Source organism: Pollachius pollachius, assembly GCF_949987615.1.
Source record: "Pollachius pollachius genome assembly, chromosome: 2".
Taxonomy (NCBI): domain Eukaryota; kingdom Metazoa; phylum Chordata; class Actinopteri; order Gadiformes; family Gadidae; genus Pollachius; species Pollachius pollachius.
In genome coordinates this window covers 3216674-3230549 of record NC_136935.1, presented here as the reverse complement: position 1 = coordinate 3230549, position 13876 = coordinate 3216674, and the positions used below count along the sequence as shown (strand labels likewise).

Genomic DNA, 13876 nt, shown 5'->3' with positions numbered 1-13876 from the left:
AGCGGTGCACATCCGGACACTTCCATCATCGACAACAGTCTCCTCTGTCCCTTCTGACAGTCTGCAGTCTCCCCTCTGTCACTCTGTCTCGTTCTGCTGAGGGAAGGTAGAGGATCTTGACAACAGCCTTGCTTCTGGCACCACATGAAACACATGAATGCAGATTTACATAGCACGTGCAGACCAACATCAAATAATATTAATTATAATTGCAAATGTACAATGAACCATTCACTGGAAATCAGTGTACAAACACACCACCTTGTTTGCATACGTGCTCCCACTCTGTAAGTATTGAAAAGCTTAGAGTTACTTATACATTGGGAGTCGGTTTAACCACATGTTGAATTATTAACATACATGTTATAATTCAACTCTCAATACTTGCATACGTGATTCAAAAGCGATACACAGACCAGAATCCTGACTTTCCCGAAAATAAAATCAGTAATAATAATTGTAATCTGATTAGACAGTTAATTTCTGGCATACATTCTCTTAGTACCTCAATGCAACCTTTTTTTTGTGCTGTGCTTTTGGTCCGGTACTGAGACCCATTCTTCTTCTCTACAGAGCCTTTGTTCCCCTTGACCCCCCACCCAGTACCAACTCAACCCAGTGGGAAAAGGTGCAGTACCTGTTTGAGGAGCTGGGGAGCATCCGTAAGTACAGCTCTCCTTAGTACCGTGTGTGTCCTGTACGGCGGGTATTTGTGTTTTTTCGGAAGGAGGGGATCCTTCACGAATTCCTCTGTTGGAATCATAATTGATCGGTTGTGTATCAAGGTTTAGTCCCTCATTGAACACAGGGTGGAACAGGCGGGTATAAATAGTGCACACTGCCAAGGACTGCATCTCAGGCCCATGCCTTTTCAGCGAGCCCGAGAGAACGGAGAACGGGTGCATTAGTGTATCCCTTTGGCCTTTTACCAAGCCGAAAGGTCAAATCATGCGTATTATTGAAACGCGTGCACATTTTAGATGTCATTTTAGGACCCGTTAGAATCCACACTTTGCTCGACATATATAATAAGTCGAAAGATCTCTGCGTAAGCATTTCTGGTCGTTCGTGTTCATGTTTTGTAGCTGCAGATGCGTAGGCCTTTCCAATCCTCCCGGCTTTAAGCCATCCGAGGCTAAGGGAGGAAGTGGACACATCTGCCACTTCACACTGTGTAGTTAGACAGCGTCAGGGCCCCTCCCAGCAGCCCTCTTTTAGCACGGTGGAAATTGCAGGGCTGCCAAGGAGAAAAAGTGAAGATCATTCCTTTCTAATTCTCCATCCCTTCCTTCTCCATATGGAAAGCTAATTGAGCAAAGAAAATACTCTCACACTAAGGACGCCTCCTGACCTTTTGTGTTGTTTAAATAGTTCTCCACTGTTTTAAATTGGCTGACCATTAGATTTGTCTTTATACTCCGGTCATGCCGGAGTGAACTCTAAATAACTCGAAACAGTTCAACTCTAGCGTTAGGTTATCATTAACGAGAACATTTAGTTATTTATTATTGCAGTTCTCTCTTTAAGTAATTTTACACATTCAACAAACACTTTAATATCCGTGAAAAAGGAACATTGCAATCAGATAAAAATCTAATCCAGACCCTTTTTTTAAAATGCTGTTGTTCTTATTATATATTGTAGCCTTTCCATAGGATCAAATGGACTTTGTGTGCATTTCTATAATTTATTTGAGAAGAAAACAACTTTGTTGTTAAAACAAATTTAACAACAAAGTTTGTTTTCCCTTCCTACAACAGTATAATGGATAGGCTTCTCAGCTATTTTTGAATACAGCAAAATATATCCGTTGGCCAAGCATTCAGCGTTTGAACATGAACTTTGCTATAAGGTAAAAGCCAGCACATTTGTTCTATATAAATAAAGAAGTGAGCATATAAACAAGAACCCATCCAACCACTCTCAAATACACACAGTGTTTACTGTGAGCAGCTAATTTGCTGATAGGACAGAAGGAGGTGGGCAAGTGATGTTGAATGCACATGAAAAGGAAAAACAGAAAATGAATCAACTGAACTCGGCCATAATGTGTATGTTTCAACGGTATGGCTTTCTTCCGTTTTCCTTTCCATAGATATGCTGCTTTATTTAATATTGCGGACCAAAATACGTACCTTCAATGTTTGCTTACTTTTTTCAAATTCTAATCTAGCGAATCTGTGAGAAATAATCAAATATATTGATTTACCTGCAAAGCTCTTATAGCTATAGTCACCACAGTATGGTCCATATTATTAGCAAATGAGTATGTTAATGAATAGAAATCAACTCGACAACTGTAAAAATGAAGTGTACAAAACAATTTAACGTTGGCAGACCCTGGCTCGGACATAGTTCTGTTATTGCTCTCATCATGGCAAAAGCCTGGTTGATATGAATATGTTATTGTGTTATTATTATAAAAGCTCTTGCTGAAGAATTCCTTATCAATTGACGTTGCTAATTCTGTTTTGTAGAGGGACCAGTGAAGAGACCATAACAATATTCCCTCCTACTTTAAAATAAAAGCCGGACATCTTATTGGGTTACTGACAACTCTGGCGTACTCGACCACTGCATGCATTTATGTTTGTTGTATACGTTTAGCCTGCTATATCTATATTGATTGAACCAAGATGTATATGGTTCTTCTATAGTAGAAGCACAGTAAGCATATTTCTCCCACTGAAATAGACCAAACCAGAAGTGAGTGACTCACCCCCAAGCAACTAAGCCTACATGGGAGAAAGGGGTCAGAATTTCCCAGTAATCCAATGATAGCCTTTGGTTATTCTCTGACTTGCAGTGAGGGAACCAATATCCTTAAAGAGGACTTAAAATGGATGCCGTTTCCATATCCCTCATCCAAAACTCCAGGGACTCCTGATGATACGCAAGACAATTTCAATGGACATGAGCAATTTATTCTTGCTACTCAGTTTTGACCTGTTAAGAGAAAAAGTGTTACCAAGGTGACAACAATTTTGCTATTTTCCCTCACAGCCATCTATTCAGCTTATTAAAACATATCAACAATGGTTATGACTGCAGAGTAAAACTCTCTCGGCAGCTGTTTTATGTAATTGTCTACTTCTAGAATTGTAGCAGCTGTTGCAGCAATAGTTTTCATTCATTTTCCAAAGTTTAAACACACACAATGTCCTCAAATGCACCCATGGCTAGAGTCTACTTTATCTAAAAGAGAGGCCTACTTGGCATTCAGCAAAAGGCTGCAGCACAACCAAGGCAACACAGGAACTGTAGAATTGTAAAAATGACAGTAGATGGGCCAGGCAGATAGCAGAAAATAAATATTTTAGTTCATGTTTTTATATGTGCTATCTGGGTTATGGCTTGTCATTTTGACATGTTGGTGCGATACTCTGTTTTTCCCAATAAGTCACGTGACACGGCTCAAAATAAATTACGATTACAGATCTCTGTCCCTTACTCCTTTAGTTCCCTTACGTGTTGCATTGTAGCTGGGGAAGATGGGAGACCATTTGATTCAAATTCTTTTGCACATGTTCCATATCTGACTTTTTCTCTGCATATGAACATATTCAAGTGTGTGCACTATACACACACGTCAAGGGGTTTGAAATATTAGCAATTAAAAAAAATTGACAATCAATTGTCTCCCTGGTTGCATGATGGTACTTGGAAAAGCTGAGCTCTAGCGCTAGAGTACCTTGTTAATAAACACTCCCTGCATAAGTCTCTGGCATGTATACAGGCCCAGAGGGCTTTAATTCAACCAAGATAAGGCCCCCCCAACAATCCATCGCTGATGAAAATGCGACTGTGCAGATGTGGCCCCGCCGATAAAAGACAGTGTTCCAATATCTTATCCCCATAAAATCTGCACCAGACACCAACAACATTCACACAAAACGCCGTCCCACCTCGCTTCATTTCTTTTGCGCTGACTCCATGGGCAAAATGCTAGTCTATGCCGAACATCAGGCCATTGTTGCCGTTTACCACAACCAACAAGGCAAGTAAGTTCATGCACCAAAAAAAAACGTTCCACAAAACACTGGAAACATCTTTTCAAATGTTAATCCCCACAGCTGCTGCCACATTTCAGCCTTTTCATTCATGCCACAAATACAATGAAGCTTGGGTATATAATTAATCTTACTTTTCCCACACTTTTGTCTTGCCTCTTTTAAATGTGGTTTAACAACTCATTCATGGCTAAGACTTTTTATGTTTCTAATGATTTGTAACTACAGAAAGCCCCCATGAGGACCTTTCGGGAGCAGCTAGGTTTCCTGGATCAAACACATAATTGCTATGCACTCCAATATTTCTGGTGCACTGACTCTGACGGTTCATGAATTAGTTTTGTGGAGAAAGGGGAGAGACATTCGAAAACCTGACTTGCTCCCAAAGTATTTGGAACATCTTGAGGCTGCGTTATAGATGCATCAGTAGACTCTACACTAAGCACATCGCCACTATTTCGTATGAAAGCATTGCCAGTATTTCACATAACTCAGTGGGGGTGACATTGACCCTGTGTTATAAAAGTGGTATGAAAGGAAAATCTTGAAACTTTGTTAAGAAAAGCCGTCAATAAGACAGTTGATGTATATGCCTTTCAGATAAACGGGGTTACATATGTTAGATCAATGGGTACAAGATGCATTTTTATTGGCTTTAAATACAAGGGAAGGATTTAGAAATGTTTAAAGTAGCCCTGTTGCTTAATGGCCTTTGATCTCTTTTTTTTTTTATCCAAAATCATGAAACTATATTTTGAAAAACAAGGTCAGTGGTTCAGAGATGATGGCTAGTAGAAGAGCACTTCTTTTTGTAACATTTAATTGTGAATATAGAGTTTTGTAGGGAACTGTTCTGTATGATAGGATATTCACAGAACATCTTCCTCTGCCACCACATCGATGAAGTGAGTACAAAGGTAGAGCTGATAATGACGTGTCGCTTTTCTCACTGTTTCAGAAGTACCTGATATATTGATCTTGTTTCTTTGAGTGCGTATTTAACAGAAAAAAAGAAGAGAAAAACATTCACGCCGCCGACGACAGAATCAATCATAGCGGCGGTACGGAGCATCGTTTGCATGGCAACATCAAAAAGCTCAGAAAGTCCAAAATTACCGAAGGGTGGCTTTTAAGGGAGAGGCGCACGGCGCTCAGTCGGAGCGCACTGACAGGTGGGACACTGACAGGGGAGAGAGCCGCCCGATGTCTCTTCATCAATCCCGCTCTTCTGGCTCCTGTTTTGACAGCTGGTGTGACACCCACTGTGGCCCTTGTCTGATGGGTGGTCCCCTTGCTATCTCAATCAAAGGTGACACGCGTCGAGTCAAACTACAGTGAGGAAAGAAACAGGGCGGTTTTAATACGCTGTCTCTTAATAGCGGGGGGGGATGGACCAATGTGGCTTCGGCGCTGTGAATTGTGTCTCAGAATCTCATGAGATTTGTGTTGTGTGCTTTGGTTTTATAACTAAGAGACTGAGAAACATGTTTTTTCTTTTCTTTCTATTGAATCATGCAACACTTGGGCTTGCGAGTCCGGGTCCCGTGTGTAATCATTATAATCTTCCAACATTGCAGCGTCAATGTTGATTGACTGATTGTTGATACGATCCCAGAACGGAACAACCTTGTTGTTTCCACTCCATAATAATAGCAAAACTCCTGTCAAGGGCCGAAATTACAGTCCCATTCAGATTGCTGTTGAAAGTGCTTTTTTCATTACTGTATTCTGTGAAAGAAGTTGACAATTGCTGGTAGCAAAAGAGCCCCCTGAAACGAAGTAATACCAAAGGCCTTAATAAGATGAGGTAGGCTGGATAATGGATAGCTGAATGACTCTCTATTAAGAATACAATTATGTAGTTTGACTTAATTCCTATAGCAAAACAATTAGCCAGTGTATAACCTTGGGGCATGGAGAGCTTTTACCGCACCAGGTTTTTGTTGTATCGTATCACCCTATAGGTCCCGTTATTATTATTTATACCGGGACATAAAGTAAAGGGTTTGCTATATTTATTCTATTAGCAAATTACAAAGAGCACCCTTCTTAATGGAGGGCGTCTGCTTGCTGTTTAAAAAACCTAAAAGTTTGTCTGGGTCAACTAGAAGGTTTAGTGGCTGGTAATTCATGACTGGTCATGCCAGATGACCCACTAATGTCCATAGTACAGGGAAAACACCCGAGTACAGTGCACACATTAAAAATGACAAAAGGCTGTTAACCTCTGGCACACTTGGGTACCTTTGGGCACTGGTGTCCCTTTGTCAGTTGTCAGCGTGGAATCTCTAATGGCTAGTCTCTAACGCCCTCTCGCTCTCCCTCTCTCCACCTGCAGATGGCCTGCCTGCATTGTCTTTCTCCATCAGTTCCTTGACCTTGATCGGTATGCTGGCGGTGATCACTTACACGGTAAGTGGGGACAGTCTACAGGTGTTTGTCTGTGTTGTTGGCGTGCTTGGGTGGGCTAAATCCGTACACGAACCAGAGCTTGTCATCCGGGGGGAGGACATCCCCCCCCCCTCCCCCCCCAAACAAATGTGACGGCAGCCCAGTTAGTTAGTGGGACACGGTCTCCTTTCGGCTGCAGCTGCCTGTTTACCTGCAAAAAACGTGCCGGGCTGGGAACACATGGTTTCGGAGAAATGGTTTACAAAACGCCGCCCCTTTGCCTTTCTTTATTCCCGTAAGAGCTTCCTTACTAGTCCTGTAGACGTTGTTGACATTGTCTCAGTTGTTTAACAGCCCTTTAACAAGGGCTCCTCTTAAAGGGTACTTTAGGGGAACCTGTATGTTGTTTTGTTTGTGCAGGCGCTTACAGCTGTTTGTTCATTACCTCTCTTCGTATGCTTTGGTGTTTGGGGATAAGAGATGGAGTTGACTCTCTGCATTAGCAATACCTCCAGATTTAAAGACTCTGGCAGTCCATGCATCCAAAGGATGAGACTGCACTGTTCTGAGTGGGGGGGTTTTGATTGATATATGTGAGCCCTTGGCACTCCCACTTATCTGCTGTGGTTTTATACACAACTATCTCAATGTCTATTAATACGTATTTAGATTCCTGCAGTATTCTGCACTTCCCTCATGCTTCACCTAGATAAATATAGACAGTGGTGTACGTCTTAATAATATACAGTCTATTTTTCATGAACATGAACGCGGCATCTCGGCGGGGAACCAGTGCATACTGCCTGTGGCTTTAATACACAATCGCACAGAACACTGGCTACCGGGGAATAGAAGGGAAGCGAAATGGCAACACATGTTTTTGAGCCGCAAGTGATTGAAGGTGCTGACAGCTGACCTTGATTTGGCCAGTTTCCTCTCAGATCAAAGCAGTGCTCTCTAAAAAATGTTCCATTGAATCTTCTTGTTTTTTAATAGATAAAGTTTTGCGTTGTCGGTTGTAGCAGCAATCCCCCTTCAGGACCGACACCTACCTCCTGTTCCATGACTGTGTTGATTACCGTTTTCTATAGAGCGCATAATTAGAAGTACAGTGAATGTAAATGTGCTCAGATTTGCGTAAAACCCCATGTTGTTATGGGCATGGCAAGTGCCCTGTGGAAATCAAAACTCCTGGGGCGCTTTTGTTTTCGATCTGCTTTGTTTTGATAGTCAATCAAAGAAATATGGCAGCAGCTGGGATCGCTCTCTCTCTCTTCTCCCCCCCCCCTCCCCTCTCGATTTCTCTATCTCCGTCTCTCTCTCTTTCTTTCACACAACAAACACAATGTCCTTTTGTCAATTAATGAAAAACCTTTTACCCACTTTTATACGTCGTCCTTTCTGCCCTATCAAAACACTGCCGAATCCCCTCCATACTAGAACTGTATCGGGTGATTTATCATGTTTTGCTATTGGTTGCCATAATGCATGATTAGCCTAATGGAAGTGAGGGGGTCCCCGGGACTCTTGGGTTAATTTATCACTGCTTTCTGAGGGTGCAGAACCACTTACGCTTAATTCAACAACTCTCTGAGATGTAAACTTCTCATGACATTCCACCTTCCACCTTAAGTAAGTGTAAAAGCAACGCATGTCATAGCACTCGCTTTTTTTCCAGTGCCATGGTATATATAAAATATAAATGGTTACCCAGTGCTAATACATCTATATTTATTATATTAATATTATGTATAACCTACATGCATATAAAACCTCAATGTTTAACATCAATGTAATATATTGACATGCATGTCCATACGCGCAACAAATGCTCAGATGTATAGTTGGCAGTCACCCGTTTACATTATATCCATCTCAGTTTGTGTGAGCAGCTGCTTCACAGCACTCAGAAGGCCTCCCCTCACCGATGAAATGCCCGTAATGTCCTACAGGGTTATGGTTAGGTGCCTTCATCGATTTTATTTCCCCCACCACTACGGGCAGCGTGTACGTACCACAGCAAGCCCGTAAATAAACGGACGGCGAAGCCAACAGAGTGTGCTGGTGTTCTAATGGTGTTCCATTCGACCTGCCCAGAGCTGTGTTTCTGAATGCTATAGTCTGGTACCCTTTTTAAATTCATTTGTTAGCTGATTGTTTCATGTCATTTAAAGAAAGTTAATAGCTAATAGAAATACGGCTTGTATAATAATACTAATACCTGCAATAAAACCACTAATAAAATTAATATCAATAATACTATGACTAATAAGAATACTATTATCAATGATAATAACACTAATTATAATTATATTATCAATAATTATTGTATTAATTATACTATTATCAATGCTAATAATGAACTATGAGTATTCATATTATTGTTTTCGTTTTATACCTAATATTCCATAGTGGTACTGTCATTTTTACCATTTAAAATTCAATCATCTTCACTCTGCAATTAAGTGTGGGAACAATGAAAGCACTGCAATTACTGGACCTTTTAATGTCTTGCCCACTATAATGGGGCTCCTCCTTAACTCCTGGGCAGGGGGTACACCTCCAACCAACCTTGTTAAAAGCAATCGTTAGTCAAAGTAAATGCATAGCCACTACCCACACTCTCCGTTCCCGTTCCACGTCCTATTCTCTCCCCAATCAATACTTGGAAACAAACACATCTATTTCCCGTCCCAGCTGTTTAGAATCATTGCTTCAGAGTAGGAGTGAGGAGATTTAAAATTTGGCAAACTATAACAAACTAACATGTAAGTGTATGAAATGATCAAATACTTAAGGATTCCAGGCACGTGGAACGGGCTTTGAGCAAAGGCCCAGTGTTGGTTGTCTAATTAGTGTTTTGGATTTTGCTGTTTCGAATGTTTATTTCATTGGCGTGGTCAAGTAACCAATAGTTCTGACTCTTATCTTTAAAATATTTATATCATCTTGGTAAAAAGTGTTACTAAATACTTACTTTTCACCTTTAGTTCTCGATAACTTTATTTTTCTAAAATAAAGTTGAGTTTTCTATGAGCCACAGGAGTAATGAAACAGGGTTGTATATTTAAAAATACCACAAATAAGTCGCTCCGTAGTATAAGCCACATCTTATTTTGCATCTATGCACTCAACCCAAATACTAACACGTACACCCAATGCTGGCGTAGCGAAGATTTCTTAAATGGTACAATGTTCCCTGGGGCTGCGGTCAGCTAATGGTTGAGTAAGCGTCCGTGGCGTACAGGCTTCAGTAAAACCCCAGACCTTTTGACAGATTCAGAGAACAAGGGAATTTTTTTTTGCAAGCAATTAATTTATAGCCTTTCAATTCTCCTTCATGAACTGAGAGCTTGTTATGGAAAACACTCTTCCTTGTTTTTTAGTCGGTTGCTAATGTTTATCTCTTTATGAGTTTATTTTTCACTTGCAAACCTCTTTTAAATAAGTGAGCATATTGTGATGGCATTAGGAACTTTATGTTTTATCACTTCAACACAAATCACTGAACTAGGCACAGATTTTATTCTTTGAGGTTTGCAAACCGACCTACGCACTGCACCGGAAAATGATCCGCAGCGACATTTTGGGTTCTTAAAATCAGGATGCAAGCCGCTGCATTATTTCCCCAAAATATGGTAATCCGAACATATAATTGGGTTGGTAATTTGTTTTCTCTGTGTTTCTTTGTGTTTGGTTGTAGATACGCAGAGTGACCAAGATAATCACATCCGTAAAACAGTTCTACAAGAACAATAGTTAACAGTGATAAGCGAAAACAGATCACAATTTGTTAGTGTAATTATTTATTGATGTGGCTCCGCCAACACAAATACTTCCACAACTGGACTGGGACTGGACTGTTGCCCAGCAACACATAAACATTTTCCTGCACACAAGCTTTGTATTTGGTCATGGTCTACATGTTACCGGGGGCTAGCTACTTTGTATCATGTACGTCATGTTTCCATTTATTGTACTGCGTGTGAAATAATAGGCTGTCTACCGTTGCTTTGGTGGCATGTGTATTTCTGATGAGTGAACAGCTTTTGATTGTTAATGTAGGCTAATTAACGGTTATTAGGAACACCTGTAAAGTAAAGGCGAGTGATGCATGAATAAAAGTTATTTTATACTGTGTCAGCACTCATGGAATGCCCCCACTCCCCCGGACAATTTAACTATCATCTGAAAATTGTGTTGCTATAACTATGGCAACCACTCCAGCCACTAGAGGATGCTAATGGGTAAACTAACATAGTGCAGGTTTAAAACAACATTATGTGGGACAATGGCTAGGGGGCAGAGGAAACTACTACAACAATTACGTTTATAGACCGATACACACAAGTTTTAATAAAAAGAGAGGGAAACTGCCTCATATTGTAGGTATTCATTATCAACTTTATTCACACCATATTTGTGTTAACTCCTTTCTGCTTATTATATTTGCTGTGTAATCTGAATACGAGAATTTTATATATATACTATACATATATTATTTCTATTTTAACCCAATAAATGTTTGCATTGTCTGCATTAATATATTGAATCAAACCAATAAAATGCCCTTGCAAATAATTTCCCTGAAAAAAATATTAATACTTGTATATCTTCATGCTTAGCTCATTGTATCTCTCATCTCATTACAAGCACACCAAAAAGCATGTATAACACACTTCACAGATATCACCGAATTAAACGCTTTGAAAACACATCTTTTGTGCGGCGTCTATATGCAGCATGTCGAGAGGCCCAATCTCAATTTGCAATTACCTGCTTAGCCATTCCTCAGTGACACAACACAATTTAAAATTAATCCATCCAGCCTCCTTCATCCACCCTCACCCCCATCCAGCTGTACGGCGTCCTCTCTTTAATTAGTATTCAATGGGTTTTCATCACACGCCTAATAAGTAGTTATTATGTCTGGGCGGCGTGCATTGGGTCTGGCCCGGTATAGCAGGCGACACCTGTTCCAGGATTGCGTTTTCTCTCACGCATGGAGGAAGAGAAGGAAGTGCTTCTCTTGGGGGATCTGGGACAGGTTTTCCTTTTATGAGTGCGTTTGATATTCGGGACATGCCTCGGCCTTAAGAGCGCCATGATTCATTGCAGGAGTCGACATTGCCTGTAGCAGAGATCCACAGCAGCGACTAATAATAGTCTAGCCTGACTTAGTATCCCGCGTGGCTCGCCTAATGCTACACCTCACATCAGAAACGAGTCAAAGTTGGTTTAGGAGATAAAACACGGCACTCAATCCTTCCTCCCGAGTCTTTAAAAGACAAATATGAACCGCGTCCCTCAACCGGGGTTATTGTTTAATTGCCTGAAAAGACCCTTTTGTGTTTTTATGAATCGTAACAGTGGCTCTGTTCCAACAAGGGAAAGGCAAGTCTGCACCCAGAAGTAGCAGGACTGCAGCCGGGCTATGACGTTTATTTTCATCCTGTATTGATTTATCTCTTTCCCGGTATCGGTGATGTCCCTCCTTTTTAATTAAAGTTCGAACAGCCAATACTGAGCCAGACAGCCGGCTCTAACCCTCTGTGCCTTTTAGTCATATTTATGTCCTCGTCTCTCTTGCTGTCTGTCCGTCGCAGTCTGTCGCTTTCCCTATGATATGTCCCTTTCTGTCTCTATCACTCTTTCTATCTATCTATCCATCTATCGATTGGTCTACATCTTTTGACCTATATATCGCACTATCTATATCTATAAATCAACCTCTCTATATCTCTCGACCTATCTAATCATCTATTGATCTGTCTATCTTTGGATCTATATCTCCCTATCGATATCCCTCAAGCTTTCTCTATTGATGATCTATATTTGTCTATCCACCTATCTCTATGCCTATCGATCGATCCATCTCCCTATCTCCCTATCTTTGTCTATCTTGATCTATGTATGTTAATCTATCTGTCTTGAGCTTTCTCTCTGTCTTTCTGCCTTTCTCCTTCTTTCTCTATATCTCAATGTCTCTTATCCATTGATCTGCTCTAAATGGTAGTGCTGATGGCACCTGATGGCTGCTCTTTATTAATGTTCCTTTACATAGCAACCACTTCACACCTTATCCATCCCTCCCATTACGTATTCATACATTTATGTCTTTCACAGCGTAGGGGGTATTACTGTCACATGGGGGCACTGTTAAGCTGTGAATTAACAGCAGGGTCATAGTGGCTCATGTCATCACCAAACGCTTGCTACACCTTTAACAATAACCCTTGCACACTTATATTAGATTTGCACATTCATGTAAATAAATAAATGTATGTATTTTTCCTACAGACCAATGACTTTTAAATATGGCCTGCTCTGTTTGTGCTCGTTAGTAGTCTGTGTGTAGACGTTTCCCTTCATTAGACCGTTGTTATGCGTTACGCCTTACGTGCAGTGGGTCTGTCATCAAGCAGGGCCGACTCCGCGGGGGCGGATGCACGTGTAATCAAACGTATGTTTCATCTCAACACAGAGACAATAACATGGGGACTTAATAGAGGTCTCTCTCTCTCTCTCTGTCTCTCTCTCTCTCTCTCTCTCTCTCTCTCTCTCTCTGTCTCTCTCTCTAGGCCTACGGTATGTCGGTGCTGCCTCTGAATCTGATCAAGGGAACCAGGAGTGTGGCCTACGAACTCCTCGAGAACACAGACGAGATCGAAGACGTCGAGCAGCAGATTGAGAAACTCAAAGCCAAAGTTTGTTGTTTTTTTTACTGAAAATCCTATCAAGCACATCACGAGAGTTAACATGTGCCCCCTATGAGTAGACAAATTCCTCAGGAGGAATGCTTAACGTATGATTCAAGACAGGAACAGCCACCTACACTCATTCAACGCATCTCCTTTATGATGGTCTTACAGCATATGGATCCATGGCTCTACTTAGCCATCAAGGACGAGAGCAAAAACATGAATAAATGGGGTATTATTATAGTAATCCATTAGTTGCCAGTGGCAACTTCTCAATCACTAGTGCTGTGAAATCTCCCCTAGTCCCTAAATCAGCAAATGGACGAGGTGAAACCAGATAACGCAAGACTTCACCCGCGTTTAGTGCAATTATGTGTTTCTCTTTCTTAACAAAGAGGGAAATTGACGTTGGGTTTCATCACTACACACCGACCTAGTCCAGTGTATACAAATTAGACAATTCCTTAGGCATTGAAGCTGCTACACCGTATGATCCCGTACTAAGCGATGATAAGTGATGCCAGTGCCTGTTACTAAGGAACCATAATTTGAATATGTGTGTATGTATTTTATTCATTGGATACATAATAACCTACAAAGGACAAATGCGATGTGAAGATTGTGAACAGCAGCGTTCTGCAGCGTTCACTCGAGTTGTTCTACATTGTAAAGAACCGCGAACGTGATTATCAGCAACAACAACCACAACACACAATTTGTCTTTGAAACATCCTACAAAGTCCACCCTTGAAACGGATGAAAATGCACCCCTCT

General features: G+C 40.9%; 1 protein-coding gene across 1 annotated transcript in view; it reads left to right on the top strand.

Moving 5' to 3' along the window:
* The window catches only part of lmbrd1 (LMBR1 domain containing 1), a 53428-nt gene that overhangs the window by 18069 nt on the left and 21483 nt on the right, over window positions 1-13876 (top strand). The window contains exons 6-8 of the mRNA XM_079729715.1: window positions 574-662; window positions 6349-6422; window positions 12983-13108. Coding sequence (XP_079585841.1) covers window positions 574-662; window positions 6349-6422; window positions 12983-13108 — 289 coding nt within the window. The remainder of the gene's footprint in view (window positions 1-573; window positions 663-6348; window positions 6423-12982; window positions 13109-13876) is intronic.